Source organism: Globicephala melas, chromosome 15 (assembly GCF_963455315.2).
Source record: "Globicephala melas chromosome 15, mGloMel1.2, whole genome shotgun sequence".
Lineage (NCBI taxonomy): Eukaryota > Metazoa > Chordata > Mammalia > Artiodactyla > Delphinidae > Globicephala > Globicephala melas.
This window is the reverse complement of record NC_083328.1, coordinates 25193032-25210543: the sequence shown is the minus strand read 5'-3', so window position 1 is coordinate 25210543 and position 17512 is coordinate 25193032. Positions and strand designations below refer to the sequence as shown.

The 17512-nt window shown below is 44.2% G+C and overlaps 1 protein-coding gene, 2 non-coding genes and 1 pseudogene across 6 annotated transcripts in view; 2 read left to right on the top strand and 2 right to left on the bottom strand.

Moving 5' to 3' along the window:
• Positions 1 to 15650, bottom strand: part of LOC115867589 (transforming protein RhoA pseudogene) — a 29953-nt pseudogene extending 14303 nt beyond the window's left edge.
• TRNAG-GCC (transfer RNA glycine (anticodon GCC)) lies at positions 12579 to 12651 on the bottom strand. The gene has a single exon. It is a non-coding gene; the product is annotated as a tRNA-Gly (tRNA).
• On the top strand, positions 14365 to 14458 carry LOC115867700 (small nucleolar RNA SNORD116). Its single transcript, XR_004045238.1, has one exon. It is a non-coding gene; the product is annotated as a small nucleolar RNA SNORD116 (small nucleolar RNA).
• ABCC1 (ATP binding cassette subfamily C member 1 (ABCC1 blood group)) overlaps positions 15579 to 17512 on the top strand; it is a 130393-nt gene continuing 128459 nt past the window's right edge. For all 4 annotated transcript variants that reach the window (XR_009559211.1, XM_060285800.1, XM_030884056.2 and 1 more), the window contains exon 1: positions 15579 to 15696. Coding sequence is in view for 3 of the 4 variants with exons in the window: in XM_060285800.1 (XP_060141783.1) it covers positions 15649 to 15696 (48 nt within the window). In the remaining variant the exon portion in view is untranslated. The remainder of the gene's footprint in view (positions 15697 to 17512) is intronic.

The window sequence follows — 17512 nt, the reverse complement described above, 5'->3', positions numbered from 1 at the left end:
TTCTTCCCTTGAATAAATTATATAACAACAGTGCCCACCTTATAAGGTTCCTGGCTGGGACACATTATTACACACACACACATACACACGCACACACACACACACACACACAAATCTAAAACTATATTTTATGATGGTGTTGGTATAAAGACAAATATAATAAAGGCAGGGTTATATTTATTTATTTTTCTTCTGATTCCAAAAGAATTAAAACATTTTCCTGGGGACTTCAACGTACCGTGGCCTTAGACTGTGCCTTGTGTAACTGATGGATACATGGGCTCTGGTAACTGGGGGAGTGAAAAAGAGAAAATAGGCCAAGTATATAAAGTTCTTACCACAGGGCCTGGATCTTTGTAACTTAATAAATGATGATCACAAATTTAAAAAGGACTGTGCAGAGAACAGAGTGTGACACTGCGAACGTTTCCCCACAGACCTCTTTATCGGTGCCTGTGGGCTTTGCAGACCCAGCTTCTGAACACAAGTAACACAGCCTGTGCCTTCTCACCTTGCCCGCAAGAGTCTCGTGAGAGAGTTGGTAAAAAAGATCCAGAGTCTATGGCATTTATGTTGAGAAAAGAGGTGTCTTATCTGCTCAGACTTCTATAACAAAATACCACAGACTGGGTTCGATCCCTGGTCTGCTAAACAACAGAAATTGATTTCTCACAGTGCAGGAGGCTGGGAAGTTCAAGATCAAGGTGCCAGCACGGTCACCTTCTGGTGAGGGTCCTCTTCCTGGTTGATAGCTGGTGCCTTCTCGCCACGTCCTTACATGGTGGCAGGGGCAAAGGAGCTCTCTGGGTTCTCTTTTAATCTTTTGTTTTGTTTTGTTTTTTGTTTTGGCCGTGCCACGCGGCATGTGGGATCTTAGTTCCCCGACCAGGGATCGAACCCGCACCGTCTGCAGTGGAAGCACAGAGTCTTAGCCACTGGACTGCCAGGGAAGTCCCAAAGCTAATCTTTTTGTTTGTTTTGTTTTTGTTTTGGGGTCTCTTTTATAAAGGCATTAATCTCATTCATGAGAGCTCCATCCTCATGACCTCATCATCTCTCAAAGACCCCACCTCCTAATACTATCACATTGGGGATTTGAATTTCAACATGGATTTGAGGGGGGTGGGGGGACACAAACACTCAGGCTGTACCAAGAGGAAATACACATTTCTTCAAAAGAAACCTCTTCAAAAGAGGGTCAAAAAAATCCATGGACTAGTAGAAGATATTTGAAATATATGTAAATGGCAAAGCATTTATACCTAGACTAAATAGAGCTCCCTGAAATCATTAAGAAAAAGACAGTTGATAGAAAAATGGCAAAAGACTTTAAGAAGCCCTTGCAAAAAGGAAGAAATCGATATGGCTAATGAAAAAAAAAGTACTCAGCTTCATTTGTAATCAGGGAAATGCAAATTGAAACCACAATGAGATACCACTGCATACTCTACCTACAGCACTTTTTCTGGATACATGTTATATTTTACCATTAGCATGTGTTTTTAAAATGTATACAATCACAAGGTAAACAAAAAATTGCAAAAAACCAAATAAGTGAAAATTCTCCCTACCACTGGACCTCCAAACCCCTCCCTCCAAATACGTCCTGTTACTAATAGCTGGTGAGGCCTTTCAGAGACTGTACTTGCCGTAGCATCTATGCATAAGCAGCCACCTTTCCTCAGATCATTAGTGCCATACTTACATCAGTTAGGGTTTGAACAGGGAAGCAGAACCAGTATGAGTCCTTACAACTCAGAATAAGGGATTTATTATTGAGATTAAGTCTTATAAAACTGTGGACGCTGGTGGGGAATTCAATGGGCCTAAAGTTGCTGGAGATCAGCAAGGCCAGCAGTTGCGGGGTGGGCAGAAGCTAGACATGAATTGGAAAGAAGGAAGGCAAACTACAACCCATATCTGTTTCTGACGTTGTCCTTTTTATTACAGTCATTCTGGTGTGTATAATGTGGTATCACATTGTGATTTGCTGAAATATTTTAAAGTAAGTTACAGAGATCATGACATTTCACCTTAAATACTCCAGTATACCACTCTAAAAAATTATCACTTCTGTCAGTTCAGAAAAGTTTTTTTTTTAATTATTATTTCTTGATAATTTTCTCTCCTTTATTTTCCCAGTTTTATTTTTCTCAAATTCTTATTATTTGGTTATTGGACCTTCCGTTGTGGTCTTCTAATGTTCTTTATTTCCTCTTCTCTCTGGAAGACTTCTTCAATTTTTTTCTTCCTCTTGTTTCATTGAATATTTTTTACTTCTTAGTTTCTTGATTTCCAAGGGCTTGTTGCTGTTGTTGTTCCCTGAATATTCCTTTTAAAAGATATCTTGTTCTTGGGGCTTCCCTGGTGGTGCAGTGGTTGAGAGTCCGCCTGCCGATGCAGAGGACGTGGGTTCGTGTCCCGGTCTGGGAAGATCCCACATGCCGCGGAGTGGCTAGGCCCGTGAGCCATGGCCGCTGAGCCTGTGCATCCGGAGCCTGTGCTCCGCAACAGGAGAGGCCACAACAGTGAGAGGCCCGCGTACCACAAAAAAAAAAAAAAAAAAAAAAAAGATATCTTGTTCTTTACAACTTAAATTTATACAGTGCTGTATATCAATTACATCTTAACACTAGAAAGAAAAATAAATAAATACATTTTAATTAAAAAAAAAGATAGCCTGTGCGGTTCCAGGAATGCTATATCATCTATTATCTCTCTAAGATGTTTATGGCAGATTTTTAGAAGTTTACTTCATTCCTCTCATTGTCACTGTTTCTCCAAATCCCATTTTCCTGCTTGTTTTGGAGTTGTCTTTCATAACAAAAGCTTTTCTCAGATGACTGGAGTCTTTGGCTGGTAAAATGTGTGTACACATATATTGACAGCATCACTGTTCACAGTAGGCAAAAGATGGAAGCAGTCCAAATGTTCATCTGATGAATGGCTAAACAATGTGTGGTATATCCATACAATGAACTATTACTCAGCCATTGAAAGGAATGAAATGCAGGTACTTGCTACAATGTGGATGAACCTCAAAAATATTATGCTAAGTGAAAGAAGCCAGACAAAAGGTCACATAATGTATGATTCCGTTTACAAATTCCATTTGACGATTTTCATTATTCACGGTAGATATGTTTTACAGCGTCTCTGGGAACACTTAGTTATTGAATACGGAATCGCTTCTTCTAGGGAAATACAGTTCCTGTGAACCTCTGTTCACAACATTTTCATGAACCAATCAACACATAATCTTGATTTATATGTGCTTCTGTTGAAAGAAATCTTATTTAGGGAATTCCCTGGCAGTCCAAGTTAGGACTCCGTGCTTTCATGGCCGAGAGCTCAGGTTCAATCCCTGGTCGGGGAACTAAGATCCTGCAAGCCGTGCGGCGCAGCCAAAAATTAAAAAAAAATTTTTTAATTCTTATTTAATACATATTGTTGGTTCATTAACATTGAACTCACGGCCAACAGCACTAAAACTCATGCATGAACAAAGCTTACCTAACACATGTAGTTTCTTGGAACACTAGCCAGCACTTCAGCACTATACCTGGGACTATTTTAAACAGCGAAATCACAAACAAAAGGCACGAAAATGCAAAATGTGGCACAAAATATACCATGAACACTTGTTTAGAGTATGAGAGCTGAAATAAGAAGGGTGTTGCCTCCTTCATCCTCAGCTGGGAACATGCATGTAGAGCAAGTCAAATTTGTTGCTGCTCCACCAATGACTAGGAAAGTCCACAACTATCAATTTTTTTTTAGGATTTATTTTTACGTATTTATTTATTTTGGCTGTGCCGGGTCTTAGTTGTGGCTCATGGAATCTTTGTTGCAGCATGCGGACTTCTTAGTTGCAGCATGCGGACTTCTTAGTTGAGGCATGCAGACTCATTTGCGGCATGCAGGATCTAGTTCTTCAACCAGGGATGGAACCTGGGCCCCCTGCATTGGGAGCACGGAGTCTTACCCACTGGACCACCAGGGAAGTCTCTTGATTTTGAAATTACAAATAAGTTAAAGTTAATGTAGTAAGACAGAAATATGGAATCCACATATAATGAGGATTACCTGCATACAGAATAATCCAGAATAGTCAATCACTAGGGACAGAATTCAGATGGATGCTTGCAGAGACGGGGGGGAGAGGGGCCTGGGAAGCAATTGCTTATGTGTATGGGTTTCCTTTTGGGATGATGATAACGACTTGAAGCTAAATAGAGTTGGTGGTTACACAACATTGAGAATGTACTAAATACCAGTGAATTGTTCATTTTGAAATGGTGACTTTTATGTTATATAAATTTCATCCAAAAAAAAATTGACGTATCACTCTAAGCAGGACTCTGAACCTCTCTTTTCCCTTTGGTGTGGTGATTATCCACCTTCAGATCATGGCTGCTCCAAGAAACTGAGTGAAGACAACCCACAAGAACATAAAACTTGAGCAAACAATACACTAACATTGTTTTAAACTACTGAGATTTAGGGATTTTTGTTACTGCAGCATAACTGAGCCTGTGTTGATTATTTCAGAGGTCTAAGCCTGACTGTCATCATTGTGGGAGCCAAGTGGGGTTGGGAGCTTGGAAATCTCACCATTTCTAGACACCCTCTCACTTCATCCTCCTGTTTTCAGTTTCATGACTCACTCCATCCTCTACTCTGCCCCTTCCCAAATCTAGACTCTCTAAAACTTCCTGTCTTATGCTGTGGCTGGGAAAGATAGAGTCACCTCCTCTATAGGGTGGAAGAATCCACCCTCTCCTTATACTGACTTCCACACAGTTCTTCAGCTTTTGGTCCCAACTCACCCCAGCCTCCATATATGATGGGCATTTTCAGTTTCTCAGATTCCTCTGGTTTGTCCACTGGGGATTAGCTTAGTTCTTGGCCTCCGTCTCTGTGTTTGGCTAATTCACTTCCCACCTGTTTTCTATCTTCTGAAATTTTGTCAACATTCTTCATCTAATGTTGTTTCCTCTCCTATTCTCCTTTTCCTCATTAGTTTAACCTTCCTTATTCCTCAGTGGTCATTTCAGGGAGGTTATGGGAGGGAGCAGGGAGAAAATGTGTTTAATTTGTCATGACTTACTGGGGTCATGAGTGTTTTCCTGTTCATCAGCTATAGACCAGCATAACCGTTTCTGGTGGGTGTGTAGCCTCCCATTATAGGGACGTATCCTCCCACAAAGGATATTTGGCAACGTCTGGAGACATTTTTGGTTGTCACAATGGGTTTTGGGATGAGGGGGCTACTGGCATCTAATGCGTAGTGGACAGGGGTGCAGTCAAACATCCTACGATGCTCAGGACAGCCCCCACAACAAAGAATTATCTGGACCAAATGTCAATAGGACATTGAGAAACTCAGAAGTTGAGAAACTCTGTTCTAAAGGGTTCCTATTGTCTTCAGGATAAAATTCAGACTCCACAGCATGGCCTACAACACCCCAGCCTACATATCCTGCACTCCCCCTGGCTCACCATGCTCCAGCCACAGCATCTTCTTTCTGTTCCTGGAACACACCAAGCTTGTTTCTGCCACAGGACCTTTGCACTTGCTGTTTCCTCAGCCTGAATCTCTCTTTCCTGGGTTTTCTGGTTGCTGACATCCTCACTTCAGGTCTCAGTTCAAATGTCACTTCCTTTGTGAGACCCTGACCAACCCAACTTCCCCTCTCCCCCCACCCCCACCCTCATCCTTATCCAAGGAACAGTCTATTATATTTATTGTACTCTTCAAAGTATCAACTCCTGAAACTGGCTGTTTTTCTTCCTTTGTTTATATTTGTTTATTACTATGATATCTCATGAGAGCAGGGACCTGTCAGTCTTGATCTTGAGCATTTTGCCTGCACATGATTTCTGCTCAGGAGATGGACAAAAGGTCTTGTTTAGTGATCTTCAAGTATTTTACTTGTGTTTCTTCTTAAATAATTTCTAAGAACTCTGTACGCCTTGCATATTTTTAACTTGACATCTAAAATTTTTTTTTAATAAATTTATTTATTTATGGCTGTGTGGGGTCTTCATTGCTGTGCACGGGCTTTCTCTAGTTGTGGCGAGTGGGGGCTACTCTTCATTGCGGTGCATGGGCTTCTCATTGCGGTGGCTTCTCTTGTGGTGGAGCACGGGCTCTACGCACACGAGCCTCAGTAGTTGTGGCGCGCAGGCTTAGTTGCTCTGCGGCATGTGCGATATTCCCGGACCAGGGCTTGAACCCGTGTCCCCTGCATTGGCAGGTGGATTTTTAACCACTGTCCAACCAGGGAAGTCCCTAAAATTTGTTTATCGTAAGTTTAAATAGTTGCAGTCTTAATTTCCTAGTTATTATAAATATTGATATTTTAGAATGTAATTTTACTTCATACTTTTAAATATACCTATCATCATTTATTTTTAAAAATCCATGAACATAATCACACACCATCATGGAAATAAATGGAAAATCTTGTAGGGAAAAAAAAAAGAACAGGCTTTTAACAACTGGAAGTTTAATTTTACCGTTTTTTTTCTCCTTGAACTTGTATTTCCATTCTATTTCTCCCACAGACTTCTATTCTAATACTGATATAATATGTGAAAAGTTTTAAAATTAACCACCAGATCATACTTCTCTGCAACGAAATGCTTGTAAGTTATGTTAATATATATGTGTATATATATATTAACGTCCGGTTTCCCTAAGACTCTAATTTTGAAGAGTATCGTGTGTTCATAAGGCTCTAAGTTTTAAATGGATAATTAATAAGAACATGCTGCATAAAAAAAATAAATAAAATTAAAATTAAAAAAAAGGCTCTAAGTGTTAAAATTTTTCTCTAAACTATCATTACAATTATTATTTGAATATAATTGATCAAAACAACATAAATATACCACATTATGATCAGTAATTGTTATACATTGAAAAGTATGTTTTATCTAAATGAGTCTTTTAATAAGATGGATGGGCTAGTTATTTTTTGGTGTTTTTTGGGGGTTGTCCATCTGTCTGTGGATAAATATTATTTATTGCTGGAATGGGATAGAGTTTAGAAGAAGCTCTATTCTTTTTTTTTTTTTTTGCTTTTATAAAGTAAATACTGAGAAATGTTTTTCACATAAACAGGAGACTGGAATGGAAATTTTGTCACAGCCAAGTAATTCAAGGTCACCCATGTTTTTAAAAAAATATTTATTTATTTATTTGGTTGCACCGGGTCTCAGTTGCGGCAGGTGGGCTCCTTAGTTGTGGCATGTGAACTCTTAGTTGCGGCATGTGGGATCTAGTTCCCTGACCAGTGATCGAACCCGGGCATCCTGCATTGGGAGCGTGGAGTCTTATCCACTGTACCACCAGGGAAGTCCCCAAGGTCACCCATGTTTGAATGCCTATTTGCCACACATCACATTATGATTCATTACCAGAAATTATTTGTAATAATCTATTATCCAACAAGTCTTGCAGTGCCTCCTTCATGTTTGTTGGAAGCAAATAGGAAATCATCCGAATTGCAAAAGGATTTGTTACCCAGTCCTTAGGGTCATTGCCTTTCCTAGCCACACACTATTATGTTTATGCTTTTGTTCGGCATCCAGGTTTTTACACCACAGCACAACATGCCTTAAATAAGTTTCAAGATGACTGAGAAGCATTTGCCTTACTTTTACAAAGTGGAGGAAGGACAGTTGTGAAGGCAGGAACACCTTGGACGCAGGCCCTTTCTCAGGCATCTTAGTTCTAGGAGAGAGAACACACAGAAGCTGAGATCTAAACAGATTCTCTTTCTCCTCTATTGAGATATAATTTCATAAAGGTATGTTTTATACAGATATAGTTTAATAAAATGCACCCATTTGAAGTATCCACTTTGATGATGGGTTCTGACATGTATACACCTAATTTCCACTGCATTCAAGACATGGAAAATTTCCATCATTCCAGAAAGTTCCCTCATATTCCCTTGCAGTCAATCCCCCCTCACCCAGTAGCTCCTATTCTGGGAAGAATGTATACTAACCTGAATCCAATCAAGCCTTTAGAGCTAACGTTTACAGAAAATACAGGGGACAGAGGAACGCAGTAAAGCATGCCAATGAAGAAACAAAAAAGGAGAAATCCAGAATGTGGGGTATTCTACAGTATAATTGTCTTGCTGTCCTCAAAAGGACAATGTTTTATATATATATGAGAGTGGGGAGTATTCTAGATTAAAAGACACTTAAGAGATGAAACTACTAAATGTAGTACCTGATCCTTAATTGTAGGAAAGTAAAAATTGGATCGGACTGAGAGATCCAAAACTCAGCCAGGCTGGGGTAACAGACATAATAAAGCTGGCTGCAAAGTTAACAGAAAATAGTATTTCTTCCAAGGACACTCATAGATTTAAAGTGCCACAGTACCCCTCCTCTTTGAGTGACCACTACTTTCTTACTCACTGAGAAACTTTGTTCTCTAAAATTATAGAAAATTTGCAGTTTGAAATTCTATGAGTACCAATGACATGCCTTTCTCTCTCCTGGAACTCAGATGCTGAGAAGCTGCCTTGAGTTCCAAGCCAGACACAGAGCTTCAGATAATGGTGTTCTGAATACAGTGGTCCACAATTATTGAACGCTGTAGTTTCGCAAAAGCAGGACCCTGGGTCCACTTGGCAGTCTAGGCTGATATTAGCCCTTTTACTCCTCGACCTCTTTGAGCATATCAAACCCTGCTTCCCAGCTGCTAGCCCTGCTTCTGCCCCTCCCTGCCCAGCCCATGGTCTTGTCAACTGACAAAAAATGAACAGCCTAAAAGCTGAGATTATTAAATTATTAAAAAATTATGTTTTATTGTATGGACTTTCTGAGGACTCAAACCTGGGAGGCAGCCTCTCCAGATAGCTCTGAGGGCCTGCTCCGAAGAGGCAAGGGAGGAGCCAGGATATACAGGAGTTTTTGCAACAAAAGCCAGGTAGTTGGATCATCACAAGGTTACTGTTAATCAAAGAAAGCCAGGCATCTCAAGTCGATGAATTTAGTTCTTCTCTATGCATGGGAAAATGCAAGAATCTGAGCTCATTGAAATCATTCCTTTGATAGGCACCTTAACTATCCAGGGCCAGTATCCTGCTTTTCTCCACCCTGAATCCTCTCACGGTGCACCGTTGGAGGTGGCTGCAGGGGCTGATGGCTTGATGGCCACAACATCCTTTGTTTACTGATATGGCAGGTGACATTCTTCATCACAGTCTATTTTTCACCCAGCAGCCCAAGGGATGCTGATAAACTCAAGTCACACCAGCTCCTCTGCTCAATTCCCTCCCGTGACCTCCTGCTTCACTCCAAGGATAACCAAGTCGTCGCTGGGGCCTACGAGGCCCTATGTGAACTGGCTGCATCTCCATTCCAACCCCCCTGGGTTCTCTGCTCTTCCCCGAGCTTGGCTGTCTTGCCTCAGCCCAGGCCTTTGATTTAGTACTCCCCCAAAATCCACTCTTACTTCGTACATTTACTTAAATGCCACCTCCTTGGCCTGTCTTCCCTGATCACTGAGTCTAGATATCCACCCTCCTGACCCATACTGTACATTTTTCTTCTCAGCATTTAACTATCCTAAGTCATCTATATTAAACTCTGTCCTATTTATCTTGTAAACAGGTAAATCGCTTTCTCTCTCCCACTAGAATCTCAGCTCCACCAGAAGTGTGGGCAGGGGATTTTGGCATGTTTTGCTCCCTGATGTAGGCCAAACTCCTAGACCAGAGGTCAGTACAATTTTTCAGGTAAAGAGCAAGGCAGTAAACATTTTAGGCTTTTTGGTCACGCAGTCTCTGTTGCAACTACCCAGTTCTGAGGTTGTAGCATGAAAACAGCCATGAAAAATACATAAAAGGGGACTTCCCTGGTGGTGCAGCAGTTAAGAATCCACCTGTCAATGCAGGGGACACGGGTTCGAGCCCTGGTCTAGGAAAATCCCACATGCCTCGGAACAAGTAAGCCCATGCGCCACAACTACTGAGCCTGAGCTCTAGAGCCCGTGAGCCACAACTAGAGAAAGCCCGCACACAGGAACAAAGACCCAACGCAGCCAAAAAAAAAAAAAAAAAAGAAAGAATTCCATAGAGCATTAAAAAATAAAATACATAAAAGGACATGTGGGACTGTGTTCCAATAAAACTTTATTTATACAAACGGGTGGCTGGTAGTAGTTTGCCATCTCCTGCCCAGAACACAGTTTGGCAATAAATATTTGCTGATTTAATTGTGAAGGAAGATAAAGTCATGTTCTTATTCTAGGAGGAAGAAGAACCAATTAAAAAATTTCAGGGACTTCCCTAGTGGTCCAGTGGCTGAGACTCTGCACTCTCAATGCAGGGGTCGGGGTTCGACCCCTGGTCAGGGAACTAGATCCCGCAGGCCACAGCTAAATATCCCACATGCCACAACTAAAGATCCCATGTTCTGCAGCTGAGACCCGATGCAGCCAGATAAATAAATAAATAAAAAGAATTTGAGGGTCTGGCAGGAATAATTGGGGAAAGGAAGGGTAAAAGACAATTTAAAAAAAAGTTCAGCTCGTGTTAGAGCAGGGGTGAGATGAGGGGATGGTGGCTACTCGAGGTAAATGAAGTAGGGAAGCCTCTCTAAGGAGATGGCATTCGAGCTTAGGCTGGGCGAGCAGGGAGCCCAGGCTACTTGAAGCTTCAGAGGCTGAGGGTTCCAGGCAGAGGGATCGGCAGGGGGAAAGATTTGGAGGTGGGTTGGGCTTGGGGTGTTCAAGAAACAGAAAGCTCTCAGTGTGGCTGCAGCAGCACAGCGACTGAAAACAAAGGGGTTCAAGATGACATTGGGGGGCTTCCCTGGTGGCACAGTGGTTGAGAGTCCGCCTGCCGATGCAGGGGACACGGGTTTGTGCCCCAGTCTGGGAAGATCCCACATGCCGCGGGGCGGCTGGGCCCGTGAGCCATGGCTGCTGAGCCTGCGGGTCCGGAGCCTGTGCTCCGCAATGCGAGAGGCCACAACAGTGAGAGGCCCGCATACCGCAAAAAAATAAAAAAAAGATGACATTGGGGATGGGCAAGAACCATATCACAGAGGCCTAGTAGGATTTTTTTTTTAACCACTCTATTTTGCTTTCTTTTTTCATATATTTTTTTATTGTGATAAAATGTACACAACATAAAATTTACCATCTTGACCATTTTTAAGTGTATAGTTCTGTGGCATTAATTATACTCATACTGTTGTCCAACTGTCCCCACCATCTGCCTCCAAAACTTTTTCTTCTTCTCAGATGGAAACTCTATACCCATTAAACACTAAGTCCCCATCTCCCACCTCACCCCTGGCAACCACCATTCTACTGTCTCTATGAACTTGACTACTCTGGGAACTTCATATAAGTGGATGCATACAATATTTCTCCTTTTATGACTGTCTTATTTCACTTGGCATAATGTCTTCAAAGTTCACCCTTGTAGCATGTGTCAAATTTTCTTTCCCTTTTAAGGCTGAATAATATTCCATTACATGTATAGATGACGTTTTGTTTATCTATTCATCTATTGATGGACACCTGGGCTGCTTTCACTTCCTGGCTATTGTGAACAATGCTGCTATGAACATGGGATGGGTGTGGAAATATCTTTTTAAGTTCCTGCTTTTACTTCTTTTGGGGGTCTACCCAGAAATGGAATTGCTGGATCACATCCAGTAGGATTTTGTATTAAGCACGATAGGAGGCCAGGGGGGCTTTATGCAGGGGTGTTGTTTCCTTGCTTTAATAGGACTCCTCTGGTTGCTGTGTTGAGCTCTGATTGCAGTGGGGAGGGACAGGGATGGGGAGACCAGGCAGGAGGCTGTTACAGCAGTCCAGGTGAGAGACAGCAGTAGCTGGAAGATTCCAGTATGGCTGGGGAGGCCTATATGAAGCAAGTAAATTAGATGATTACAAATAGTGAAAAGTCCTGTGAAATAAATGAACAGGAACATGGTACTCTGATTTCAGGGAAAAACAAAAAGGATCTCTCTGGCATTCTTGATATATGATTCACTCAACTCATGGTCTACCAGGGCTGCTGATGCTTGAAATCCAGATCCCGCATTTTCACCATCAATTTATTTTGTTTGCTTTCATTGAGTGGGTTTGGCCCAGGGCCCAGAGCTGCTGGGTCTGAGGGTGTTCATTACTGTACTTGAGCCACAGGTGGGAAGGAAGGGGCTTGGAAAGAAGGGGAGGGGAAGACTTGTGAGTCTGTGGCTGAAAAAGAAGTGCGGAGAGGGTTTGGTGGTTAAAGCAGGGCTGAGTCTCCTCTCTGCCACATCCCAGCTGGGGGATCATGGGCAAATTATCTCATCCCTCTAACCATCAGTTTCTGCTCCTGGAAAACGGTATCCTCATTCATTTGGTCTGTCGTCTGCTTGCTTCTCACGAAGGCAGAGATCTTTGTTTTGTTTACCGAAGTGTCTACAGCACCTACATGGTAGGCCCCAATACATATTTTTATTTGATTTATTTATTTTCTATTTCAAATTTTCGTGTAAGTTATAACTTTTTTTTTTTTGGCTGCACCGTGTGGCATGTGGGATCTTAGTTTCCCGACCAGGGATCGAACCTGTGCCCCCTGCAGTGGCAGCACAGAGTCCTAACCATTGGACCACCAGGGAATTCCCTAATGTATAACTTTTACAAAGCAAAGCATAGCAAACTTAAGTGTGCAGCTCAACAAATTTTAAGATATGTGTGTGTGTGTGTAAACCATCTAATGACCACCAGATCAAGTTATAGAACATTTCCAGCTCTCCAGCAGGCTCTCTTGTACCTTGCCCTAATCACACTCCCTAAAGGTAACCACTATTCTGACATCAATCAACATTTATTAGTTTTTGCCTGTGCTTGGACTTCATCTAAATGGGATCATGAAAAATGTACTCTTTCGTGTTTGGCTTCTTTTGCTCCTTATTATGTGTCGTGAGATTTGTCCATAATGTTACATGCGTTAGTAGTTTGATCCTTTTTATGTTTTTGCTGTGTCACATCACAATTTATTCATCCTTTTGACTATTGATGGACAGTCAGGCTGTCTCTAGTTTTGGGCTATTTGAATAAAGCTGTTCTGGACATTTTTGGTAGATGGTCTTTTGGTCTTTTGATGACAGATTTTGGTCTTTTGATGGACAAAAGCACTCCTTTCTCTGGGAAAGGAGTGGAATTGCTATGTCACCGTGTAGTTGTATGTTTAGCTTTAGGAAAAATTGCCAAACGGTTTTCCAAAGTGGTTGAACCAATTTTCACTTCCACTAACAGAGGGTGAGTTTCGGTTGTTCCGCGTCTTTGCCAAGACTTGGCGTTTTCATTTCAGTCATTCTGGTGGGTGTGTAATGGTATTTCACTGGGTTTTACTTGTATTTCCCTGATGACTAATGATGTTGAGCACCTTTTCATAAAAATAAATATTTGTTGAAAGAATGGATGAATAAAGAATTTGAATAAAAATGGAAAGAAATCTGACCATCTCGTACCCTGCTTAAAATCCAGAAATGGCTCCCCATCACTCGTGGGGCCAGGCTGAAACCCTCCTCCAGCCAACAAGATCTTGCATGCTCTGGCCCCTCCTGATCCCTCCTGCCCCAGATGAGTCCCTTCTGCTTCTGTCTCTGATTCCTACCACCCAGACTGTCTTCAGGTTCCTCCAGGGACTTGCTCTGTCCTGCTTCATGGTTTTCCATAAGCTGTTTTCTTCATCCCAGAACACAGCCCAGGCCTCATGAAACCAGACTCATCACTTGTATCCCAGTTCAAAAGACCCTTCCTCCAGGAAGCCTTCACTGACTTCCACTGCCAGTAGGCCAGGAGGACCCTTTAAAACCCTCTTACTCCCACTTTTTCTTCCTAGCTTTTATCACAGCTGTAAATATACTTTGTGTGATTATTTGATTAACCTGTTCCCCTCCCATTAAAAAAAACACTTTAAACACCCCTCCCCCGCAAGAAACCCCAACACTTTAAGCACCATAAGAGCAGCAACTTTGTCCTGTTTCCAGAAAGACCTGGCGTATAGTAGATGCTCAGTAAGTATTTGTTAAATGTATAAATGTCAAAGCAACAGCTCAAAGAGCATTATAACCTGAAAGTAATTATCCCATAAAAACTCACTCACCCTGAGGGGAACCTGGGCCAATAAAAAAAAGTCACAGAAAACAATGCTATCTCCCTCCCTCCCTCACTAGGTTCATGGCAGGGCAGTGGCAGGGGGAGGGGGGCAGTCTCAAGTTCAATCACTCTTCCTGTTTTATTTGGTACAGCTGGTGTGTGTGTGTGTGTGGAGGAAAGCTTTGACTCCCAGGCCCCAGGCCCAGCTTCTGTCACTGGCTGCCTGTGTATTAAAAAGAGACAGTATAGTATGCATTCCTTGGAAAATCTGAACAAAATGAGTGAGAACACTCTACCGTCTCCTCATCGAATCTGAGGTCCAAAAAAAAAGGAAAAAAAAAAAAAAGACAGTATGGCAAGATGGTTAGCATTATAGATTCCTCCCTTCCCGATCAGTCAGCTTGGATTCAAAGTTTGGTTCAGCCACTTACGGTCTACATAATCCCTGACAAAGTACTCTGCCTCAGTGGGCCTCAGTCTCCTCAACTGTAAGATGGGGATAATAATAGTACTTACCTCTTGGGGTTCCTGTGAGCATTACACATGTTAATTCATGTTCATTGCTAACAGCTCAGCCTTGGGAAGCCCCATGACTGTGAATGTTTGTTAATTATTACTGTATCTCTAGTCCTCAGTTTCTTTACCTCAAAGGTAAAGATCAGTAACCTGGTTATTTCCTAAGTGCTGCAGAGAAGGTGGAGAAAATGTCAAAGCTGCTTGCACACAGCTGTTTGGGTTAGAGATTGGAGCCTTCAGGCTACGAGTGCTCTGGAGTCAGACTGGTCATGGGTTCCAGCCCCACTTTTGCCACTTGCCAGCTGTGTGACCTTGGGCAAGTCGCTTCACCTCTCTGAGCCTCAGTTTCTCCACCTGTAAAGCATAGATTAAATAGAGTATCCACCTCCTACTGTTTCTGCGTCAGCTCTGGAGTCAGCAGGCTGGGTAAGCCCGGTGACCCTGGAGAAGTCACTCAAACCTCTCTGCCTCTTGTTTTCTTCCTTCATGAAAAGGGAGTCATAACAGTGAGGGTGCAGTGAGGACGCAGCTACGGTGTCTGGCACTCTCCTGGCTCATAGATGGATAAGTACACTCTATTTCTCCCGGTTGTTTCTATTACTAATGCTGTCGTCGTCGTTGTTGTTACAGCAGGATTTGAAAACTGGTCGCGGGGTCTGGACGCAAAGGTCGCGGCCGCATCTACAGCGGACTTCCCCGGGCCTCCTATGAGGGGGTAAGATCGGGCGCCCGAGGGTCCGGGGCCAACCGGCCGGACCAGCGACAGTGCAACCTCCCGCCGTGGCCCAAGCGGGCCGGACGAGGTGAGCGGGGCGGGGCCGTGCGGGGCGGGGCCGCCGCATCCCCGTGACGCGCCGGCCAACCAGGCGGCGTTGCGGCCCCGGCTCCCTCCGCCGCTGCCTCCCGCCGTCGCCGCCGCCGCCGCCGCCGCCGCCGCCGCCGCCAGCAGCCGGGCTAGTCCGTCCGCCGCTGCCCGCCGTGCCCGAGCCGGCCGCATGGCGCTCCGCGGCTTCTGCAGCGTCGATGGCTCAGACCCCTTCTGGGTAAGTGCTCGGCGGCCGCCCGTGCCGCGTGGGGCCGGCGGCGGGGAGCGGGAGGGAGGGAGGCCGGCGGGCGGGGAGGCAGGCGGTTAGGGCGAAGCGCCGGGAAGGGCGGGCCGGGCCCGCAGCCCCGGGGACCCCTGCCGCCCCGAGCGCCGGGCTCCCCACCCAGCAGCTGGCCTGGGGGCTCCGCTCCCCAACCCGCCCGCGGCCGGCCCCTTCGGGAGTGCTGCTGAGGGGGGAAAACTTGGGTGACTCGGCTCCGGGGAAGCAGGGCGTTGGGGAGGGGTTGCCTGTGCCCGACTCTGGGGCTTTTGGGGGAAGGTGAGGGGCCAGAGCCTGGGGGAGGGGGCTGAAAAGAGGGGCCCTGTCCGCTCTGGGGTTCCCTTTTCGATTAAAAATAACCTGCCGGGGAAGGAGGCGCCAGACTTGGGGGGTGTCTCGTTGCTTAAGTTCCCCCATCTCCTTTGTGGTTTGGAGCCCCCTTTTCGCAAACACCCCGTTACCAAAGGGCTGAGCTGGGGAAGGGCTCAGGCTATGGAAAGGGGCTTCCAGCGACTGGGTTGAGGTTTTCCCCCTCCCCACTTGTTTTGCATCCATATTAGTCTCCTGTGGTTACAATTTTTTTTGTCATCTTTTACTTTCCTTTTGCTTATACTTTGAGGGGAGTTTGGGGGGAACAGGGGGAAAATTAGGGAAGTTTGAGGAACAGCCAGGAAAGAAGGTAGGGCTGCTCACCCCTGCTCGGACTTGCCTGACCCTGGGGTCAGGTTTGGGGTGCAGCTGAGGATGCCCAGTATCCTGATACCAGTGCGCGTGCCATTCCACCCCCTGAATCGTGAGGCTCGTCTCTGTGGGGACCCCCACCTCCAGGTTTCTTCTGAATGTCCATTGCTGAGCCTGCTGAGTCTTCGGAGTCCATTCTCTGTGGTTTAATCCCCAGTGTCTTGGGCTTTAGTTTCCCAGTAATGCTATTTGCCTCTTTGTTACAGGAAGCACTCTTGTGTCCCACCATCTTGATTATTGGTAAACACAGAATGCAGTTCTGGACAGGATAGTTTTCCCACTTTTGTTTAGGAATCAGGAGAGGGAAACACCCTTGGTTCTTTGGAGCCAGTGATTAGCATCCAAAAATACCTTCTTGTTCTGTTTTGTGGTCCTCTCCTTGCAGGCTGCATTTGGAGTGTTGAAAAGTCATCCTTGAGGGCCCCGTGGGAAAGGCTTTATTTTTGGGAGGTATCACTTGGTAGAATAACAAAACATTGCTGGGTATGTCTCACATTTTCTGGCCAGTGGGATCAGAGATTTACTCTGGGGCTGGAAATAGTCCAGAGCTTTGCACTCAAGGTCCAGGACTAATTGGAGAGCAGACTTATTTGCAAAGTAGTGTTGTACTTAGCAGAGAGAGGAGAATCTGAGGAGTCCTTGCTCCCCGTACCTGGTGTAACAACAGCAAGATGATTTCTGCAAGAATCAGATGGGGATCTGGTCTAGTGCTGGCTGTGAATACTGGAGTATTTCCTTGTTTATTTTCTTCTCATAAATTACAGAGGGGAAAAAATAGGCGGCTGTAAATTAGATTCTGCACCAGGGTGTATTTCATTGATGGCAACTGGCAGTTGACGTCTAGTCAGGTTTTCCAAAGTCGACTGGGTTTGGGGGTGTCCTCCGTTTATTTAGCTAAAGAAGCTCATCCGGGGAAACAGTTGTGTTTTTTCTCCTGCAAGGACTTTTGCTACAGAAGTTGCCAGGTGGTTGGCTTTCCCTTCTGCCAGGCCCTGCATCTTTCCCCAGTCTTTGGCCCTGCAGACTTTTCTCT